Here is a 23,360-nt window from a genome sequence, read left to right as displayed (position 1 = left end):
CTTCACTTGTGGCACAAACATCTTAAAGAAAAGTCGGCGGTACGTTTGGAGTGCGATGACAATCGCGATATCTCGTTGCCTCTCCTATATATTTTCGTATTACTGTTCCAGACGAAACGACGAACAATAAAGTTGCAAAACGCAGTTTGAAATGTGACACTAACATGCTCACACTAATCTTGCAACCGATTGCATGACGGAAATCAGCATCGCAGCCCACATTATGTGGCATGTTATTCATACCTGTTCGTGTTTCGCAAATGTGAGCCAAAAAAGTTAGAGAATGCACAGAACAGCCACAATATATTTCTAAATATTTGACTGCGCTTCGATTATGAGCGTTAGGGAAAAACAGAGGAACGCCGTCACATCAGTTTGCCTGATTAACAAGCAACTCAAAGGAATAGCAAGAACGACAATGGCTGTATGGGCTTAATTGGTACACGTTGTAGAATGTAGAGGGCAAAGGTAACCAGCGGTAAAAACAGGACAAAAGAAGTAGAAGAAGGCATGCGGACGCTGGACGCTCTTCTACTTCTTTTGCCCTGTTTTTTACCGCTGGTTGCCTTTCTCCGAACACATTTCAAAACGTTATTAAAAATTGTACATAATAACACTCGCAATGCAAATTGGCGCAGTGCTGTAGTTTTGTAAAGAGTTGTATTTGAGCTCACCCCCAATGTTATACCATCAATATGGTAGGAGTTACAAGCTGCAGAAAATTCGAGCCCACGCATTTTCAATGGCCTATACCGCCGTCGTTAGGCTTAGGCCGTTTCCGTTTCATGCTGCATCGGGAGTTGGAGCGCCGCGTCCAAAACCAAAACTGATGTCCGAAATATAATAAAATGAAACTAAATACGTTCCCTTGGAGTTCTTATGCCCAGCAAAAACATAATACACCTTTACATCCCGAGCACAATGAAGCGATACGCAGAAAATTTGCAATGCTGCTCGGACCCCTTGGCAGACGACACCATCGTCAAAAAAAAAGGGGGGGATTCTGTGTCGCCGTTCTCGCTTTTTTGCTCCGTCTCCCCCGTCTCCCATATTATGAAAGGTAGCGGTAACGGTAGCGGAGAAAGAGTTCGCCGCTACCCACATTTGTAGAAGAAATACTTTTCCGCTACCAATTTCAAATGAAGCGATAGCACTGCTCCGTTACTAAAAAAGGTAGCGAATACGGTAGCGGCGCTACTAGTAGCGCCGCTATGTACAACACTGACCGGACCACACAGCATTCTTGATCAGCAAGATTGCTCACATGCCCGAATTAGACATAAAATGTTTATCATCACAATTAGTTGTGTATCGATGTTGCTGTGACGTAAGGAACCTCTCCGCACTTTGTCTTTGTGCTTTTTCGGTGCTGGGCAATGCCAACCCCCTCTAACACCAGTGGGATAGCCAGCACAGTTACAGGTCCTTCTTCTTTCCTTTCTTTTTCTTTTTTTGTTGGTGGAACTACAGGAATGAAATGGGGTTGCCGAGCCATTCCAGGTGTGGGAATTGACCACACCTTTTCATTCCGAGGAATAGAAAGGAATGGAATTACTCTTACAAATCTTCATCGGACGACAGGCTGTTTGCAAACAGTCTACGTTACAGCGCCAGATGTCACGCTTCCTTGATCACATGATATCTTGATGTGACGGCCCGCGGCGGGTGTTCTATTAGAATGGGATATGTGACCCCATTCCACAACCCAGTGGTTGGATTCACAAAGAGCTCGTACGACGGAATCTGTCGTATCTCCGTCGTACGGTAAAGTTACGACGAAGTGTAGATTCACGAAGGGCGCGTGTCGCAAAATCTTCGCAGCTTACGGCGGAATCCTGCGAGAGCTCCCGAGCAGTCTTACGAAGAAAGATGGCGGCGTTATTTGGCAGCGGTGGATCTGGAGACGGTAAACCAAGACGCTGTAATACGCGCAAACGCATTGCACTTTGCCACAGAACCTTCGAGACCATCCCCGAAGTGACATTGAGGCACTTTTGTGCTTGGTAACCTTCAACAAATACTTCAACTTTGTGCTCCGTCAAATCGGGTCGCAGGGATTTTTCAAGCATCCCCTACACCCCGCTGAGACACCCCCCAACATCACTCCAAATTGTCTGCAAGAAAGGCAAAAGAAGCCATAAAAGCCGCAAAACTGTGTGCCACTCACCGCTTACAAAACACCTTCACCAACCCCGTCCCCGAGACGAACATACTGGGAATATATTTGTCGTCGAACGCGTTTCGCCTGTGATTGCATGGCATCCGTTATGGCTACCGAAGGACCAAGAGCACGTGCAGTAACAAAACATTTGGGGGCGAACAACATCGTCTTCTTCTAACGGGACGACTCTTATTGGTGCGACTACAAATTTTCGTCATCGTTACCATAGTGAAGACATAGTCTCGCACCCGTTGCGTGTTTCTCTCCTCGTTGCATGTGACAATTTCCTCTTTCTCGTCAAAGGGTGTACCCTCTCCACTACGATAGGTTTATGAATCGCGCTTACGACGCCGTCGTACGCGCGTCGCAGGCTACGACGTCTTAGCGAATCTTAGCGTAACTTACGATCGCGTTTGTGAATCCGACCCCTGGTTGGTAGTGCTCCTGATTGCTCCTCGCTCCTGTCTAGACAAGGGACTTGTCTAGGGCTGTGTTACAATGCTTGATCTTTTTATCTGTGTCTGTGTGTCAGTGTGTGTGTGTCTGCCTGTCTGTGTCTGACTCTCTGTTTGTGTGCGCGTGCGTGTCTGTGTGTGTGCATTATGTGTCTGCGTATTTGATGTGTAGTTTCCGCATTGTTCACGCCACACAGCCCCTGCTACAATACCTTCACTGGCGCTGCGGGATATGTAACAAATAAATAAGTGTTATTCGCGCTGCATTGGCGATGTCCTTTCTTTCCTATTGCTCTATGTCCGTTTTCCAGTTTTTGTTGCTGCTGTTTTGCCAGAGATGTACTTTATTGTTCAAACCGTCAACTCAAACGCTGCAAAAAACGAAGAAGAAGAAAATGCTGCGTTTCGTGTGTTCAGCTTTTGGGTGTTTCAATATCATTTGGCTTTGTATTAGTGTCCATTTTTAAAAATTGTTAGCACGCCCACCTATTCTATGAAATAACGGTGTTGTCGCCAAAGGCAGCACATACATCCAGTACCTGTAAAGCATGCAGTCAAAAAGTGGGCAACCCTTTGTAGTTGTGATGATTCTTTCTAGATTTTTTTTTTTTTTTTGCTTTCTCTGTTGTAGAATGTACTGGAAAGGGGAACGCAACGTTTTTCTTCTCCCTCGATGGAGAAACGCATCCAACAAAGCCGGAAAGCAGCAGAAGCAGCAGACTGTTTTGCTTGAAAGCATTTCATCCGCATCCTCAGGAAGGCGAAAGCGCGCACCGCCTTTTAACGCAATGAGAAGTGGTGTTGCCTCTAGTTAAAACAATAGGATAAGGGGTTCAGCAAGGGAAAGTTTGAGTTCCCTTATATCCCTTTGTAATTGGCAGATCTGAAGCATAGTCCGTGCTATTTTCTTATTTATTATTCCTCATCACTGACGTAAGATTACTTATACTTAGGGTTCTTCGTTTTCGGGTTAAACCCGATTTTTCACGATAGTCCCCCCCCCCCCTCCCGAACAAGTTTTCAAGAATTCGGGTAGAGCCCGATATCTACCCGAAATGCTTGCGGTCCTTCAACTTGTCTTTCTAGGTAAACCGTCAGAGAAGGAATCATAATATCAGCAAAGAGAGCTATTTATAACAACCTATCTGTCCTCTTTTTATACTCCCCTCCTGCAGGAGTCAAAGACGAGCTTTTGTGGAGTTCGGGCAAGTGTTTGTATACTGCGGTCATTCACTGCCCCAGTTCCGCGAGGAAATATAAAGATTCTTGTTCTTGTCCCAGTGTCACAGCGATTCCACATCAAGGGATCCAACGGGTCAAGGGATCCATCGAGTCAAGAGATCCACCGATGGATCTCTTGATTCGGAGGATCTCTTGACCCGTTGGATCTCTTGACCCGGTTGGATCCCTTGACTCGTCTGAGTGTTCGCCAGGCTTGGATCTTTTGACCCCTTTGTGTTACGTCTTTAACTCTAACATCGCTAAGCAGAAATTACTCGTATCCAAATACGAGGGATTCGTTTTACGTGCGGTATAAATAGAATACAAATGTAGGTGGCAAATCAACATCTCATTTTTATTGACTTAGTTACTTACTCTGTAACACATAGCGCAGTCCAAGAAAAGCCGACAGTTCTCATGTCATTTGTGTTAAAAACAGGTGGTTGCATTGTAAGATCAACCTGTTTGTAACACAGGATTTATAGAAGTGCTGTCTTTTTTTTTTTTTTTCACAGCGCTTCGTGTTAGAGATTATTCCTACAGTTAGCCTGGGCTACGTACACTCACGTTGGGTGAGCCGGCGGCTGTTTCAAACACGTTGATTATTCAAACACTTCTCGTATCACAGCAGGCTCGTCGTCGAAGAGCCAAGTCGCTGTTGTGGACAGACGCTCTACATGGCGGTACCGTCTGATCATGAACTCTCTCAGGTACGAAAGATAGCTTCATATGCCCGAACATCTGTTTTCTTTTTTTGTGTGTGTGTGTGTGTGTGTTTTCTGTATCAAGTTTTCCCTTCCGTCCACAAAAGGACAAAGACAAAGCACTTTGCGGCTGGGCCCATTATTATTGGTAACTGTCACATACTGGAATGTAGCGCCACTGTTTTGTAAACCTGTGTTAGCATGAATAAAAGAAGACGGTGCTCGCGTGCTCGAGCACTTGTTCGGCGTACCTTCATCGGCACTACGTTTCCTCGCGTGTGCTGCTAATTATCCTGACTGTAGCTTGGACGGGGGCTCTAATCGGCGCCTTTCCTGAATGTAACATTATTGGCGACGAGCGAATTTGGAAGCCCGTACAGCAGCGAGATACTCAAGGTGAAAACTGTGGAGTATGTCGTCGTTCGGGAAATTGGAAGCCTTCGACGCAGCGTCCACGAATTGGACTGAGTACAAGGAACGCGTTATTCTATACTTTGAAGCTAGCGACGTGCCTGAAGGTAAGAGGAAAGCAGTCTTCCTTAGTTGCTGTGGAGCAAAGACGTACAGTTTATTAAGAGGATTGGTAGCGCCGAAAAAGCAAAGCGAGCAGTTGGACACGATTTTTACACTTTTCACCAATCACTTTTCGCCGAAGCTTTCTGAAGTGGTTGCACGATTCAAATTTAACATAATACGGGGAGAAGATGAAACCGTAAGCGACCTTATAGCTTCTCTGAAGAAGTTGGCCGATGATTGCCAATTCGGCACCTTGCGCGATAGCCTGCTCAGAGATCGCATTTTAAGTGGAATTAAAAACACAGAGGTGCAGACGACTTCTGGAGTCAACTTCGCTGTCACTCGTTGAGGCTGAAAAGATTGCTCTAGCAATTGAAGCTGCAAAGAAAGATTCTTCTGTGTTATCAGGAGCGGTTAGAAATGGGCGCATAATACCCAATCACCTGAAGAAACGGCAAATTTCATCGCTAGTCAAAATAAGGCTAGGTCATGTTATCGCTGTGGCGGTAACCAGTACGCTAAATTTTGCAAACACACGAAGAGCAAATGCAGTTTTTGCAAAAAGATAGGGCACATTGCACGTGTCTTTCGAAGAAAGCCTCGGGTAATTCTTCTGACCAAAAGGCTAAGGGCCGCAGGAGGAAAACTAAAAAGTAAACAAACTCGAAGACGAAGAGCAGTATGTTTACGACATGTGGTGCACGCGCTCCTCGAGCTCGAACAACCCGTTTGTCGCTGATTTGCTTGTCGATGGCAAGCCGCTGAGAATGGAATTGGACACTGGGGCAAGTGTCTGTCATCAGCGTCACTATGTTTAACAAGATGTTTCCAGAGCTTCCCTATAGGCCATCACCAGTTCTTGTGAGAAGTTACTCTGGACCGCTCTCTTCAGTCTATGGCGAGGTTCATGTTGACGTAAAGTACCAGGGCAAGGAGTGTAAACTGCCTCTGTTCGTCATGAGAGAGGATACCCCAACGCTTCTCGGTCGCAACTGGATGGCAGGACTTGAGATAAAGCCTTTCAAAGTGCAAGCAATCACTGCACAGGCAAGCGTGGACGACGTTGTAAAGAATTTTCCTGACGTTTTTTCAGGGGAATTAGGGACGTTCAAAGGAGCGTCTGCAAGCATTACTGTACAAGCTGGAGCGAGGCCGATGTTTTTCAAGCCAAGGCTTGTACCAGTTGCCTTACAAGACCGTGTCGCGGAGGAACTTCAACGGCTGGTGCGTGAAAGGATCCTGGAACCTGTGCGGTCCGCGGAATGGGCTACGCCAATTGTTCCGGTGGTGAAGAACAACGAACAAATCCGTATCTGCGGTGATTTTAATGTAACGATTAATCCTGTTATCCATGTGGAGAAGTATCCCGTACCACGCGTAGAAGAACTATTTGCAAAAATGACTGGAGGCAGCAAGTTTACTAAACTTGACCTCAAGGATGCCTATCAGCAAATCGAACTTGACACTGAGTCACTGAAGTATGTCACCATTAGTACTCCCTTAGCCCAGTTACTTCTAGTAAAGGTAAAAAAATGCAATATTGTTACCTGTACACTAGATGAGTACAGCGTTACCTCTGCCGAGGTTACCTCTCTAAAAGTAACCAGATGCATCGTGTATTTAGAAGTAGCCCCGTTCCCGGGGCTCCGGGGCAGCACCCGCCCGTTCCTCGCGTCCGTGCATGCACTTGCATGCAGGCACACACGAAATACGACACGGGTAACATACCAAAATACAATGACCATGAGCTTTCCTGGGCACGTATTTTATTGTGAACATCAGAAAAACACAACCCAGCATGGGCAACGTAAGATAACGAAGATATCCTTTCTCAGTGTGGTGGCATATGTGAGACTAAATGTATAATGAACACAGCTCTAAAGGGGCGGCATGCATGCATATGGACCTTGCCCTCATTCTTGCTTGTCGCTGTGGGGACGGTGCCGCTTTCCTCACCATAAATATCTAAAATGGAATGGGCACTCCTTATTTACCATTCTCACGTTGTTTGGGTACATCATTAATAGCAAAAGCAGACCTTAATTACACTTGTGCAAGCACGAGTAATGAATGCAAAACGTGTAGATACCTGATATGTTGGAAGACTCGGTGTTTGGTATCGTAGCGTCGTTTGCCAAAAACTGGGGATTTTCCAATTCACGAGCTTCCATATTTGTACATGTAGCGGCAGTGATGGAACCAGCCACAGTATAGAGTTCTTATTGAACTTCCTCAAGGCAAGGTGTAATGCAGCATAATTGTGACGCCAGCGATACATGCACATAAAAAGAAGAGAGTACTGAAATGTTAACTTCCAACAAACACAGATGGCAAAATATTTTGTGGATGGCAGGTTATGTAAGAAAATAAATACCATGGAACACGCTACAGCTATGTCCTGTTTCCTCCTATGGCTGCAAGTTCACGTCCGGAACATGTTCTTCGCCACCTGAGGGAAATCAGTCGACATTAGTTTGCAGGCCCTTGACATATTTATTACCACCAGCCCATCCGCTCCTTCACTGCCTGACTCATCAGGATGGCGATTTCGGTTGCCTGGTAGATAAATTCATCTGAATGTAATTCAGTAGCAGATGTGATCGATTTCTTATTTTTCAACAGTTTACTGACTAGTCGGTGTTATTGATTGATGGATTGTCTTGACTTTCTTCATTGGTATAATTCGCGAGATGCTATCTGGTGGTCAGTTGTACTAGCAAACCACTGATAACTACTAATTAAGGCATCAATGTGGGCAACCATTCCAGTCAATTAACCATATCGACTAATCACAGTGGCTCAAGTCATACCGTGCAATCAGTCGACCTATTCGCCACGAAGTCAATTTACGAAGGCAATCAGCCAGAAAATGACTGAGCCAAATTATCAACCAGCCAGTGAGACGACGAAATAACCTGTCATTGACAACACGACCCTGAACAAGTCAAAATCAAGCCGTATCAAGAAGAAAAGAAAATAGTTATCGCCCAAGCACACACACCTGGGCATAAATAAACGCAATCATAAAATTACTGTAGTGGTCAATCAGTTGTCCATTCATGAGGAACTCCATATCGCGCATCGTTTCATTAGTAAGTCGACTAGACTTTAGTTTTTTAGCAATTAGCCCATACACCAAAATCGATTAAGTACGCCAGAAAAAAACGAAAGGAAAAGTATAACCCCACGATAAGAGAACTAAATACTTCTCAGAACAATGTACTACGAAAAATCCAGTTTCTTTTCGTTGTCACTGCTACTAGACACAGACTATAGCGCTTCTCACTCTTCTTCAACGCTAAATGGAAACCATTTGCTCGTAGTTAAATTTCATTACACAAAACCCAGTGTCAAAATGGCTCTATAGGTATCGTATACCTTTTGATCGTATAAAAGATGCTCGGACAAGAAGGCGACACGGAGAGATACAAAGTACCGTATTTTCACGCGTATTAGCCGCACCGCAGATAAGCCGCAGGATTCGTTTTTAGATATATTTTGAAAATGTTTTTGCAGATAAGCCGCGGGTAATACGACGCGACTGCTTTGTGCGCTAAACCAGTGACGCACATACAAAATCAATAGAGACTCTCAATGCTCGTCGACGTCGTACTCCCTGCTAGCTGCCCTCTTCCAGTACTTGTCAGCGAAGTTGACGACTTTTAGTGTCGTAGCTGTGCCTCCGTGTTGGAGTCATGCCTCACCTCTAACTGTCGTGCCCGTGTCCACGAATGCTACTGCTCTCGTCAAATGAGAACTAACGCTTATCTGACCACGTTTTACCCCGATGTCTGGGGTATTGAACCCTTCCTGTAGGTCTGCCAGCAAGGAGACCGTAGGGAAGGCCATAAACCCTGTGGTTCACATTCCGGTGTCGGCATGATGTATAACAAAGGAGGTCAGTTCTAGTGTTCCACTAAGATCGGATTGTGCCCTTGTTGCGTGTTTTTCGTGGATTGACGGGTTAGTGGTGTTCCAGGAGACATGAATCACTGTCACCCCTTTTGTTAAAGCCCGCCCCTGTTCGGTATTGTTCGTGCACTGGCAGGGCGGTCCTGTTCCGAAAAACATGAGGCACCGTCGGCCCTTTCGTTTAATCCCGGGTATGGGGAAAATACCAGGGAAAAATAGTCATCAGATAAGCGGCACCCGCGGATAAGCCGCAAAGCGTCCACGAAAAAAAAATCGCGCATAAGCCGCGGCTAATACGCGTGAAAATACGGTAAAGTTGATGTAGAGAGCAAAGCTGGCGAGTGAAAGAATGCGCTAAGGCCGAGCGTTGACACTGCGACCAACAGCTTACACGTGCGCAGACAGCACATCATGTATGACTTGCCATAATACAGGAACCAACAGAGAATCTACTTAGAACGACCCTGGTGAAATACGCACTTACCTATTTCAAGTATTATGTTACGTGAAACCGGGCTGTGCGCACAGTATTCATATTTTAAATGACGACTGCCGGACTCCACCATGTATTCTCTGCAGTCCTCGCACTCTTTGCATCTGCCTCTCGGCGCTCCCCAGAAGTCCTTGTTTGTAAACGCCATTTGGAAGCAGTTCACAACACATCTACAACCACGAGCGTGATTTAACTTGTCAGCCACAGAGGCGTCACATTTCAAAAGATACAACCGACAAAACACGAGGACGCAATGTAGCGTCCCCTCTCGTGTGATACTCTAAACTGTTGCCAGATGAGCGACCAAAAGCGGCTGTGATTGTTTGCGAGCGCATTACGACGTAGAAGTAACGGACTCCCACTACAAATAACACGTACAAGTAACCAGGGGAAGACAGTGGTTTTCCCCACAGGTTACCTCTACCGCAGCTCTTCGAGACCCAATTTACTTCTAAGATTCGCAATTTCCTGTGTTACATCTGCCTTTGAGCTGATGTTACTTCTAAATACACGTAACAACTGTCTAAAAGTAACAATAGAAGTAACTCAGGTAAGAGTGTACCCAGAAAGGGCTATTTCGGTACACGAGACTTCCATTTGGGGTTTCGTCGGCACCAGCGATATTCCAGCGTGAAATGGAAAACCTACTCCGAGATTTAAAGCATGTCGTAGTGTATCTTGATGACATTCTGGTGACGGGCACCGACCACCAAGATCATTTGAAGAATCTAACCCTTGTCTGCAACGTTTGCAAAAGGCGGGGTTACGCCTGCGTCTAGAATAATGCAAATTTATGCAGTCCAAAGTGGAGTATTTAGGACACGTGATTAGCGCTGAAGGTCTTCGGCCTAGCTTGCGAAACGTCGAAGCAGTTACAAAGGCACCAAGACCGGACGATGTAAAAGAGCTGCAGAGTTATCTGGGACTCCTGAATTTTTACAGGAAGTTCATTCCCAACTTGTCAACTGTTTTGGAGCCTCTGAACTCTTTGTTGAGTCCAACAGTTAGATGGCGTTGGACTGACTTGCAGGAAAAGGCGTTTCAAGAAAGCAAGAAACTGCTGATATCTGCCGAAGTTTTGGTACACTACGACGCTACAAAGCCAGTAGTACTGTCTTGCGATGCTTCACCCTACGGTGTGGGGGCGGTCGTGGCTCATCGTGACGAAACCGGTGAGGAGAGACCAATCGCGTTTGCATCGCGAACTTTGTCATCAGCTGAAAGGAACTACAACCAATTGGACAAGGAGACTTTAGCACTAGTTTTTGGAGTAACTAAGTTTTACCAGTACCTCTGGGGACGGAACTTTGAAGCTGTAACTGACCATAAGCCACTCCTTGGGTTACTGGGATCTCATAAGCCAGTTCCCGTTCATGCGTCACCAAGGCTCGTCCGCTGGGCTCTTTTGTTGTCTTCGTATCGCTACCACCTTGTCTACCGGGCAGGGAAGAGCATCGGGCATGCGGATGCCTTAAGCCGCTCACCACTTCCTACGTCGAATATTGCAGTGGAAAGGCCTGGAGATGTCTTCATGCTAGCTGATGTGTATCCATCGACTTTATCTCCGGCGGCTGTCGCAAGAGCAACTAGGAACGACCCAGTCTTGCCCAGGGTTCTCGAAGAACTATGGACGGGACGCCACCTCCGACTGGCCCTGAATGGGAACCGTTCGTGGCACGCCAAAACGAGCTCAGCCTCCAGGAAGATTGTGTTCTTTGGAGCAACCGACTCATCATTGCGGAATCTCTACGAGAAGCGGTGCTCAAGATTCTTCATGAGTCATCCTGGAATCGCAAAAATGAAGTCTGTGGCGGAGAGCCATGTATGGTGGAAAACTATCGACGCGGACATGGCAAACAAGGTACGGAACTGCAACTTATGCCAGGAACAGCAACGTTCCACCCAACAAGTGGAAATGAACCCGTGGTCGTTTCCCGAGAAGCCTTGGTCGAGGTTGCACGTAGATTTTGGCGGACCTTTCAAAGGCTACTATTTCCTGGTTTTGGTTGATGCCTTAACGAAGTGGATCGAAGTTTTTCCGGTGACCACACCTTCGGCGGCAGCAGCCATAGACTGCCTTAAAGCCGCTTTTGCAACACACGGACTTCCAGACATCGTTGTGTCGGACAATGGGTCTGCTTTCACAAGTAAGGAATTTCGTATTTCTTGAACCGGAATGGTATCCGTCGTGTCCTGATACCACCCTATCACCCGGCTTCCAACGGGGCAGCAGAACGTGTTGTGCAGGTGGTGAAGAGTAAATTGAAAAAGACTACCGTCGGTGATTTTAAAACTCAACTGGCGAGAATGTTGTTTGCCTACAGGAACACATCGCACGAGGTGACTGGTCGTACACCTGCGGAACTGCTTTTCGGACTCAAACTGAAAGCGTCGCTGGACGTCCTCCGACCTTCGTTGCGAAGTAACGTTCTTCTTCGTCAGTCGAAGCAGAAGGTGCATCACGACAGAGGCAAGCTAACGTTACACAAGTTACCGGACAGCGTGTTTGCCCGTAACTTCAGAGACGGTCCAACTTTGGTTCCTGCCTCTGTGGTTGAGCCCAGAAGCGCTTCTTCAATGCAGGTTGAAACCCAGGACGGGGCCCTGTGGCACAGGCATCGGGATCATATTCGGCCAAGGACTAAACCAGGCGTCTCAACATCGTCAGGAGTTCCTGCTGAAGCCACCAACCACTCAGGGACCCCAACAGACCGACGGCGTGCACGGAGCTCCGCAGGTTGTCTCACCGGCAGTACCCGCACAGGACGCGTCTGCGGCATCGACAGCCTCATTGCCAACAGCACCTCCTGCGGTTGTGACCGCACCGGCAGTACCAACAGCCCATCCGCTTCGCCGGTCAACCCGAGCTAAGAGGCCTGTAGACAGATAGGCCAGTGAACTGTGAATGTTTTGGAGAACTTTGGGAAAACTTAACCACCGATGTATGAATTTGGTTGTGTAGTGTGGGGAAAATTTTTGACTACTTTGTGCTAAAGGAGGGAGGAGTGTCACACATCGGAATGTAGCGCCACTGTTTTGTAAACCTGTGTTGCATGAATAAAAGACTGTGCTCGCGTGCTCGACCACTTGTTCGGCGTACTTTCGTCAGAGCTACGTTTCCTCGCTTGTGCTGCTAATTATCCTGACTGTAGCTTGGAAGGGGCTCTAGTCTGCGCCTTTCCTGAATGTAACAGTAACAAACTTCAGTTGTGGCATAACGTGGGGACGGCTGCGCCAATGGACACAAAAGTATACCAGCAGTATACCCTGCATTACGTTTCACCGGAAAATTCCCCGGTGACATATCAAACAGATATCGTAGCGCCCGATTTCTGCACGAATTCTTGTTTGTAAATAGCATACATTTCCCCACCCCCCAATTTGAAAACCCGAAAACGAAGAATCCTCCTTATACTTATCCCAGTTCTACACACACAGACAGGAACTCTTTTGTTTAAAACTAACGACTTATTCGTCTACATACACTCTGCAATGAATGTTGCGTCAGCTTTACCCATATTCGTCATGTTTACCCATCCAGGGAGCTTAATCGCTTCATCGTCGTTACGGTCGTTACAAGCTAACGAGTGGCGGGAAATTCAAAAAGGTGGGCACGTGACACATTGCGCGTGACGTGTACCACGGCCTTCACGTATCGCGCGAAGAGCGCCGTGCACGTGTTTTATCACGTGCCCACGTTTTTAAATTTCGCGCCCGCCTTTTTTAATTTCCCGCCACTCGTTAGCTTGGGGCTTAATCGCTTCATCGTCGTTACGGTCGTTACAAGCTAACGAGTGGAGGGAAATTAAAAAAGGCGGGCGGGAAATTTAAAAAGGTGGCCACGTGATAAAACACGTGCACGGCGCCCTTCGCGCGATATGTAAAGGCCGTGGTACACGTCACGCGCAATGTGTCACGTGCCCACCTTTTTGAATTTCCCGCCACTCGTTAGCTTGTAACGACCGTAACGACAATGAAGCGATTAAGCCCCCTGAGCGGCTGAGCCACACACTATCGGAGTGGGCATTAGAACAATTTAGTGGTTGCTAATACATCCATGAATACTGTTAGAACTTGTGATGAAGACATCGTACCAACAAGCCCGATATTCGACTTTTACGGGCAACAGCTTTACGCTCCTGACCAGAGTTACGGAGTTGCCACTCCGGGGTTGGAATGATTCCGGAATCATTCCAGATTTATCAAAGCCCGGAATGCAATTGGAATGGAATGGCGGAAACTGTCCTGGAAATGGAATTAGGCATTTTTTCACAGGCGGAATGGAATTGGAATGTAATGGTCTGTGTGCCACACGGTCAAGGGCGATGGTTTGGTTTTGTTTTAAGAAGAAATAAAATGGAGATTTTGTCTTGACTAGTGGGAGGCCCGCAACCCCACATCACTTGCACCAGTTACTTTAGTGGAAAACTCCTGTACACTCCTTGACACTCTGTGAAAACTTCGGTGACATTGTGTTCGCACTATATCTGACATTGTGCAGTGAGTGTTTCTCGGCGTCGAACGTCTCCCCCTTTCCTTTCCCCCGTTTTCCTTTATGCTTTATCCTGCTACACCCACTCTACCCGTTTCTTGTTTACTGTTTATGGTTGTTTGTTTGTTTGTTCGTTCTTCTATTTTTCGTAGCTAACCTTTTTCTTTTTTTTTCACCCACAAACACGTTTTGGAGTAGCCAGTTCTGACTGGGTCGGGACCAACCTCTCAATATTCTTCTTTCTCTTTCCAATCCAATCCAACCCTGTAATGATGATGCCAATGAAGAGGAGGAGGACGAGAGGAGGACGGCGAAATAACCTTGTCTTTGTGCTTTTTCCGTGCTTGGTAATGTCAATCTCCTCTATAGCACTGCTGGGCTAGCTAGTACGGTTACCGGTCCTAATTCTTTTATTGGTGGAATTAAAGGAATGAAATGGGGTTTGCAAAGCCACTCCAGGAGTGGGAATTGACCATACCTTTTCATTTCGAGGAATTGAAAGGAATCGAAGTATCACAAATCTTCATTCTTCGGAATGGAATAGGAATTGAATGGGTGATCCCATTCCGCAATCCTGCTCCTGACTATAGTATAAATTGGTCACCTGGACGAAGCATTTTCTCCCAACCGAAATGAAACTTCTGCGCAAATGTCAATGTCACGCTGGTGGTGGTGGTTGCAGCACTCCGTTTTTTCTTTCGCCCCTGGTCCTTTTTCGGTGGGACACCCTGTATGTTTGGAACGGGAGGAGGCGCCTACATTGGACATGCATAATGTGTTTAAGAAAGGAGCCTCCTCCCATTTTAAATCAATCAGCGCACAGAATGATATCGTTCGGAATGGTGGTTGGCTGGAGCGTGTTACATGGTGGAGTTCTGTTTTTCACCACCTGGTTTTCTGGTTTTCGTCACTCCGTACCACCACTACCTCTGTTTTAACAGTGCACTCTGTGACCTTCGCCTACAACACCACAATTCAATCCAGCACACATTTAAGAAATTTCCACTTGGGGTACAGAAGGTATTTAGCGCGCAATGTGGGTACAATATACCCAGATTTTCGTACAGACCTTCCACTGATCACAAAATGCATGTGGCAAATATCAAGCAAAACACCGAAGAATGCTGAGAAACCGCACGATGCATTACACTCGACCAACAATCTCTCCAAAAGACGAACGTCACAGGCGAGTCAGACTATGAGATAGGCGACTTGCTCTATAGCTCCTGTGTCTTATCCGCACACGTCCACTATGTCACTGTGAGATAACAATTTTCCGTACTTACCGGAGCATATTTTGGTGTCGCCAAGATAGATGTCACCTCACTCGCTTGCAATATATGTAGTGCAAAGTGAGACAAAATAAGACGAATTTGAAAAATAAACGGCTTTTTTTCTTATGGTTCACTCTATGAGATGATTGTGTATGAGACTGTGTACTCATCTTCCGGGCAGTTTGCTCTATTTTTAAAAATAGCCCTATGTGGGGCCTCGAAATTCCAACCGGTAAACGTAAAAGCAGTGGCTTTTGTAAACGAAAAAAAAAAAAAGAAAATGATGGTGTGCCCGCAGGGCGGGGTTGGAATCATTCCTCTTTGATAGAGTCCGGAATGAACTGGGAATGGAATGACAACAATGAAATTATTACTGGAGTGGAAGGGAAATCATTCCGCGTTTTCACTGGAATGGAATGGCCTGGGCGACCCTGTTAAACTCTTTGTTTAACACTGTGTGCTTCCACTCCTTGAACACACAATCAGGCAACGCCTGCTTTGCGTCACGAGCCCGGCTGCTGAGTCTGCTACTGAAGCGACGCACTTTCTCAATGCGTTCTGGTAATTGGCGAGTAATGTGCAGAGGCATACTTGCACCCGGCACACACGCAGGCGGCCGGGTCAAGAAGAGGCGTGCCAGGGAAACTATAGAGAAGCAATACACTCATGGAGAAGCGCAACTGCTGCTGCCGAAAGAGCGCGCGGTGAAGTACATTCTGGAAGAGCCCAGAACTACCTCTGCACAATTTCCCGATTTCCATGCTAGGAACCCCTTCTACACGTAACCTTCGTGGATTTTTCTTCCGGACGACGTCGATCACCCTGCTCGGCTGGCGACTTCTTACTTGTTTCATTCATATTGCACTGTTTATTCTTTTCGCAATTGAAGGAATGGAATGGGCACTGCTAAGCCATTCCGGGAATGGGAATTGACCATAGATCTCCGCTCCGAGGAATTGAAAGGAATGGAATTAGCACCTCGGAATGGAATTGGGATGGAATGGACTACCTAATTCTCCAAACCTGGCCCCCATGCATGTTATTACCTAAAAACATTTTCCTCCTCAGGACCAGCAAACCCAGAGAGCCTATGTTTTATACGAATCTAGCTTGATCAACAGACAAACAGAATCTGAGCTAACTTTAACATTGTAGATGCGTGCCCTTGCACTCGCGAACAGAAAAAGAACTGCAGGAATTTGTGCCTGTTTGGCGAGTCTTCAGTCTTCACCGTCCATGCAGGTAGAAACGATTATTTCTCTCTTATTGCAGGCCATGCACCAAACATGACAATTCCCAAGTCAAATCAAGTGGACACGTAGAGACACAACTCAGTAAGCACATCACCACCACCTATGGGGTAGAGTGTGGCCTCTGACGATGAAATTCCCCATTCACCGTTTTGAAATAAAGTAGTAACGGATATCTCGAGGCCGCGCCGTGACGATGGCTGGTGGTCTCGTTCGTAGGTCCGAGGTTTTTTCACCGATCCTGTTCCTTGTCTCCACTCCCGGAGCCCCGACGACTTAAAAACCCTTTCGTGATGGATGCGAAGGGTTTATTTACATATGGCTATTTACACGTTTGACATTTTGTAACCATAACACAGGGAATCTGGTGAGCTCGCGATGTAATGTTTCCGGGCGTGCCTTCCGCATCGGAGCCCAGATTCAGCCTGAGTTTTTTGGTCGTGCAGGCCCTCGAGAGGTGACATCTTGACCCGTGCTTCCGCTGGCAACTTTACCAATCAAACGGTCCTTGCCCTCACCCATCCAATTTCTAATTGGCCTAATTTCAAATCTGAACTGGACCAGGACCTCCTAAATGTCCGCCCACTGCTGGTTATTTAGTGCCAAAGGTCCTGGCTGTCAGGCCGTGCACTTCGTAACTTCCAGCAGTGTAAATTTCTGGGTCATTCTACAGATTTATTGCCAGTGGGAGCCTGGCGCTTGGGCCTCTGGTGTCCCCCTTCGGAGCTACCGCGACGCCTTGGCGTTCTCGGAACTTCAACTTCACCCTTCCCACATGGGGAGACAACTCCGCACACGTGCTTCGCGCCGCTTCTCGCTGGCGACCCTTACAAAAGTTATTGTTCAACTCACTGAGGTGTGACGTTCATGAAACGGTGTGTTTCTTGAGTTAGTGGGGTCAAGCAAAAAGTGTCGCGCTTTATCCTGTGTATCACTTTACCACACTACACCTTACCCTATTTACATGTCTTTGCAGGGTACCTATGTCTCCCACTTAGCAGTGAATTTACTCTCATGTAATGAAGACATTACCAAACATCATCACATTATTCCCCTCGTCGGATTCTTGAGGTGCTTCACCTCTCGTTCTGTAGCGGTTCATTTACCCGGAAGGAAAGCAACAAAGAGTATTCGCTGCAGAAACTAGACTATGCATCTGGAATGCACAGACGTCATGCGCGGGAAGGACTTCCGCCTGTCTCCGGAAACAAGAAAGGAACATAGCAAAAGCAAAACAAAATGCGACACACACAGACATGATTTTTCCGAGGCGTTTGGCCCATTAGGCAATGCCCTTCGCTTCGCTAAACAAGTCCTCTTACTCTTAGTAAGTTTACGTCGATAAATTAGTTTATGATAAAGAATAAAGCAATATGAAAGCCGGTCACACAGTACACGCGAGGTAGAATAAAGACGCCGGAAAGAATGGCATGAAAGAAAAAAAAAAAGGTAGAGGTTGTAAGCTGGGGCAATTAGGAGTATGGGTAAACGAAAGGACAAAAAAAAGGAAGGAAGTAGCAAATTTGCTGGAACAAATTTGCATCTGAAGATCTGAATACATTTACGGCTCCCAAATTACTGTAAGCACGTGCTGGCTTCTTCCCCACACTCTTAATTTTTTTACACCCTTTAGGGTGCAACCTCAAAAAAGGGTGTAATTTGCTACTTCAAAAACACCCTTTAGGGTGTAATCCAAAAGTGCTATAACTCACTCCCTTTAGGGTGTAATTTAACACCCCTGGTAATATTACACCATTCAAAAAGGTGTTGTTTATCTGTCAAGTAATACGTGTGCTACTTGAGAGATAGATGCTATAGTTCTCACAAAAGCCAGCAGCCCGAAACTGTGAATCTATGCACATGTACGCAGTCCAATAAATGAGGAGTTGAATTACTCATACATAATTCAGGGGAGTGCCTCTCTGCTAATTACTGTGGACACAAGAAATTTCCACGAGCACCAAATGCACAGCCACTGCAGCATTTGGGAAATGCACCTGAAAAGAAAAGTCCAGACGTAGGTGAAGTATACAGGTTCTTTATTTCATAGTGCTTGAGGTCCAATTGCTACTGCAGTTGCAATCCTTTGTATTGCTAATGAGGCCAAACCAGACAAACACCACATATCAATACTAGAACCGTAATTACCACCGAAGCTATATATGGCATGAAACTCTTGCTTGCCAGGATACAAAGCACCTGCTTTGTGCATTGCATAACAAAGCTCGGTCTCCCTTAGTTCTGGGGTCTTAAAAGAAACATTCAACAAGAATGATGTAAAGTCCCGCTGGGCAACACTGCTTTAAAACTCCTGACGCCAGTATATCAAAGTGTGCCAAAGCTTAATGTGCCCTCAAGGAGCAGCGGCTTTTTCACTTCACAGGTTTTCTTGAATGCTCTGAAAAAAAGTCATATTGAGCTGGACATGTACTGCTGGCGACATACTGTCTGTCATCTGGGTTTCATGGTTTCGCTGCTTTCTGCGGCATGCTGCAGGTAGTGAGTAAAAAACAGGCACAGCAGATTTTTCCCGACCTGCCTGCTGCTTACTACTTGCAACGACTCTTCACAGAGGCTGCAGAATGCTGTGAAAGCCCGAAACTCAAACTTCAGACAAGTACGTCTCAAATAGGTACAATCTACATTCTAAACCCATTGACGGATAGGTGCCGCCTGATCAACTGGCACATTTCTCAAAAAGTGCACCAAATGACTTCAAGAGGCAGCCTGCGAAAGCTGTAGGTGCCCTGTGCCCCCTGAAACAACTGGTACGACATCGCTGCAGACGCCAGGAGCCACAGTGTACCGGACGTAATGAAGGAATACTTGTACCAACTAATACGCGAGACACATTATGCCTCTCGAGTTCTCTAAAGAAAATGATCTCCAGGCTTCGCAAAAAAAGAAAAAGAAAAAAGAAGAAGAAGAAAATAGGGAAAAAAATGCACCAAGGACATTGAACTTGAAACACCAAATTTTATTGGCGTGCACATACCTTTAAATTTCATCCAGTACATCATCGTTGGCCGAATGGAAAGCATACACGGTTCACTAATCCCAACACACACATATGGAGCACACGTTGCATGGGCACAACCCCTCCGATGCACCAGGCTGGCACTGCAAAGCTCAACCAAGGTCATCCTTAGTGACGAACACAACAGTTCCTCAAACGAAATGGCCGACGAATACTGTAGAAGTGGTTTTTTCCGCGTGGAAAATATTTTCGCGTTTTCGAGCAGAGCCGCTTTGAGGATTGATTCGCGAGAACTTAAATTCGCGACACAGGTTTCCGGGAGTGCTTTGCTCTTTCATATCGTGCCACCGTCAATACTCGGGCATATTTCGGCACGTACAATGACATCCGTTGTTCACGTGGATCGCGGCATTCTAGGTCTATTCCTTTCTTCTCCTCACAGAGATAGGAGGAAAGGTCCTGTCAAATGCCCTTTAGGGACCCTGTACGAGGCCATAGTACTGGCCATGTGCAAGTTAGCCAGTTTATTTTAGCAGTTCTTATTAATTATCACTCGGGGCACTGACCAGTTCGGTTGAGATGTGGTACTATCATTCAAGCTGGTTTTGAGAATGCGGGGAAAGGCATGTTCTGGCTTCGTGGTATAGTGGTATATTGCATGTATAGTGCAAAGCGTTTATAGGAGTAACAAAAGCATGATGAATTTTCATTTCTTTTCATCTTGCCTGATGGGATAAAACAATCTTCTGCGCTTGCTTAAACTGCCTATGCTACATCGAGTAGAAAGTATCAGGTAGACGCGGTATAGCGTCGAACGCCTAACGATTTTCGTCTTCATATGGCCGGAGTTATTCGCGGGAACTTAAATTCGCGATTTTGGAGGTGTGCGCGAAAAACGCGAAAAATAATTCCACGCGAAAAAAAACACTTCTACAGTAATTGTCCGAGCATGTGGCACCAGACCCCTCTTCGATGTGAGAAGCAGTTGCAGTTTTGCACGCATATGCGTGACCGTTGAGACAGGACACTACCTGTAAAGAAACCGAAGTGAACATCACGCTGGTATTGTTCAAACGTTAATGCTAGAATATTACAGCTTTTTGTAACTCGCGTCCTTGCAGTCGATACAGTCCCACGTTCACCTATAACGAAAGAATACAATTAGCCTCGCTTGTAATATAAATCGTCGCTTCATCGATGTAGCCGATCTACTCCTGCCGCCATTTGCAATGTGTCCATCGTCTGCAACAGAACAATTGTTAAACACAAGTAAAACGCAGGCGTCGTACGTTGCATCACAGCCAGGTTGACTTACCTTAAGCAAACATTAAACTTGTAATTAAAAAGCAAGGTTGTCGTCCTTTCAAAGGCGAGGTTGCAGCGCACATAACACGCACGAACGCAGCGACGAATGCACTGCGGTAGAATACGCGGTGCCACGTCACTCCTCACGGGCGGAGCGCGGAACAACGTAGTACGCTCCAGCGAAGGGCGAAGGCACACATATTCAGCCGGCACACGGATTATTCGACAAGCACACGAGTATACGGCTCAGGAGGCACACATATTATTCAGCGGGGCACACATATTTGGCGATAAGGATCACTGAGCTTACTATTTGATAGCTGTTACGGCTGCTTCCAGACGGTTACGGCTGTGTACCGGCTGTACTTTCTGAGGGAACTTTTTTAACCGGCACATGTTCGTCACAGGATTTAGAGTGTAGACTCAAAATTTCTACTAGGTGCCCTATTGTATGCATCTGTAGGTAACATGAAGCATATCATTGTGGTTTCAAAAGAAATACAGTTCATGTAAAAGCTGTATGCCCGCTACACCCATTTTACGCCTCTTTTACACCCGAGCTCAGTGGACGTTGTAAATAAGGTGTTACGTTATTATTACACCCATTTAACACCCCTCATCGTAGGATGTTTCTTCGAGCTGGTGTAATTTGGGAGTAAAAATTAATTTACACCCCAGTTACACCCGGATTACACCCTAAAGGGTGTTTTAAATTTAAGAGTGCATGGGGTTCCGGAAATACTCCTCATCTACGGTTCGAATAGTTTTAAGCAAAATATAAACCCCTAAACGCGGCGTGTGTGTGTGCTCACTTACCAAGCTTACGGCACAGTTCCCTATGACGTCTGCCCAGGACATACAACAGGAGCACCAGGACACCACCACACCAGGACATATTCACCACCCCCAATGTGGAAATTAGGACCTCCAAGGACGATCGGTCTCTCGTTAGCCAATTGCCTGAAAGTTGATGCCAATACGTCAGCAAGCAGTCCACAACGTAAAATTATTCATGGTGGTGGCTGACAGTGTCTTCCCAGTAAACCTCTACCCGACAAACGTCATCATGACGTTAGTAGACAGACCGAAACCAAAACAGATCCGAAGGGGAAACCTGGGTTCCACGAATGAACAATTGTTCGCTGAAAGAAAGTAGGACCGAAGGTCGCGTCCCTTTCAGAGACCATCGTAATCCTCTCAAGACCGTGGCTTTCAGGCGCGACCTTGTTCGCCACTAGCTTTGAACGTAGTTCAACTCTACGAAATTCGTGGCGCTGTCGAACATTATGACGTCATCTGTTTACAAACAGGTAGAGGTCTATGGTTTGGAGACATGGGACAAATGTAGGAGCAGAAGTGCAATGCGTTACAATGCTATATAAGGTGTGCCGTATGGTGTAATCCTAGAGAGCATAACGCGCTGTGTGGTTTGGCGTGCAGAATAACAATGACCCAATTAGAGGATAACTTTTTTTTTATTCAAGCCGATCTTGTTTGTTTCTTCTTCGTTATGTAAACGGGTTTAGCATATGCATAATACACACACATACACACACATAAGTGCTCAACGCCACCCTACCAGTACTGGATAGCTGTTTCGGCCTTGCTGGGCCATCGTCAGCAGTGCGCAGGTAGGCGACGTTTGAGCGGGTGCCTTCAGAAAGTCACGTGACACGTGATGCCCTCCCGATGTACTTGGTTCGATCTGCTCGTGTGCAACATTTTGCGCTGCAGTGAATCCTTTGTTCTTCGCGTTACAAGCAGAGTCTATGTGTACAGACTCCAGCGTTCATGGACCGGAATGGAACCTGGAAATGTGGCGCGTCGAGCGTATGAAGATGGCTTCAAGTTATGCGTTCAACAAAGTTCAATATAGCTACAATCGTGTTCAACCTAAGAACAGCATCTCGGGTGCTGAAGGAAACTTTTGCAATATACTCTTGATCCATTTCAACATTAAAATAAACTTTGCCAAACGTAAGTATGACCCGAAAGAAATCACATGTAGAACGTTTCAAACACCATGTGGTCATATTCTGGTGGTTACATACCGTAGGAAGAAAAGAGGTACCCGCAATGCCTTGCCTAGGTTGAATATGACTACACATTTGATTATGCGGATATTATCGAGAGAGAGTGGTAACGACGGCTAACGTAGTCTGCTATAAGCTTCTGCTTTAAATCTTTTATGAATCTAAGTTTTTGAAAATGCTCATTCAGCGACAATATCCTTTCATGCGTCGGCTAAAGACGCAAAGATAACAGAACACTTAAATTCTTTCGGCAAATGTACGGAACACAGCCGAAATGTGGTTGTACTACCTAGGGTAGTAACGGTGGCCACAAGCGAGAAGTGCGATTAAGAAACCGCGCTACGAATTTGAGGGTTCTATTTTGTGCGTCTTGTGCGACCGTTGAGTTTATTTACAGTTTGGTGCAGCCAATCAATAATGAATTCTTGCATCGTACTTGTGCAATGGCTTATAGGTCACACACACACACGCCAAACAACAAGGAACGCCCCACGGAACGAGGACTGACCACTAAACTTCCACAATTGCAACACTGTACTGCGAGATCACGGTGTTCATCTCACACGT

The 23,360-nt window shown here is 46.2% G+C and overlaps 1 protein-coding gene across 1 annotated transcript; it reads left to right on the top strand.

Moving 5' to 3' along the window:
• Positions 1–5,879: 5,879 nt before the first annotated feature.
• Positions 5,880–11,632, top strand: LOC135384787 (uncharacterized protein K02A2.6-like). Its single transcript, XM_064613973.1, has 2 exons — positions 5,880–6,535; positions 10,405–11,632. The coding sequence occupies exons 1-2, from the start codon at positions 5,880–5,882 to the stop codon at positions 11,630–11,632; spliced, it is 1,884 nt and encodes a 627-aa protein (XP_064470043.1).
• Positions 11,633–23,360: the final 11,728 nt, after the last annotated feature.

This window comes from Ornithodoros turicata, chromosome 2 (genome assembly GCF_037126465.1).
Source record: "Ornithodoros turicata isolate Travis chromosome 2, ASM3712646v1, whole genome shotgun sequence".
Lineage (NCBI taxonomy): Eukaryota > Metazoa > Arthropoda > Arachnida > Ixodida > Argasidae > Ornithodoros > Ornithodoros turicata.
This window is presented reverse-complemented; position numbering and strand designations above follow the sequence as displayed.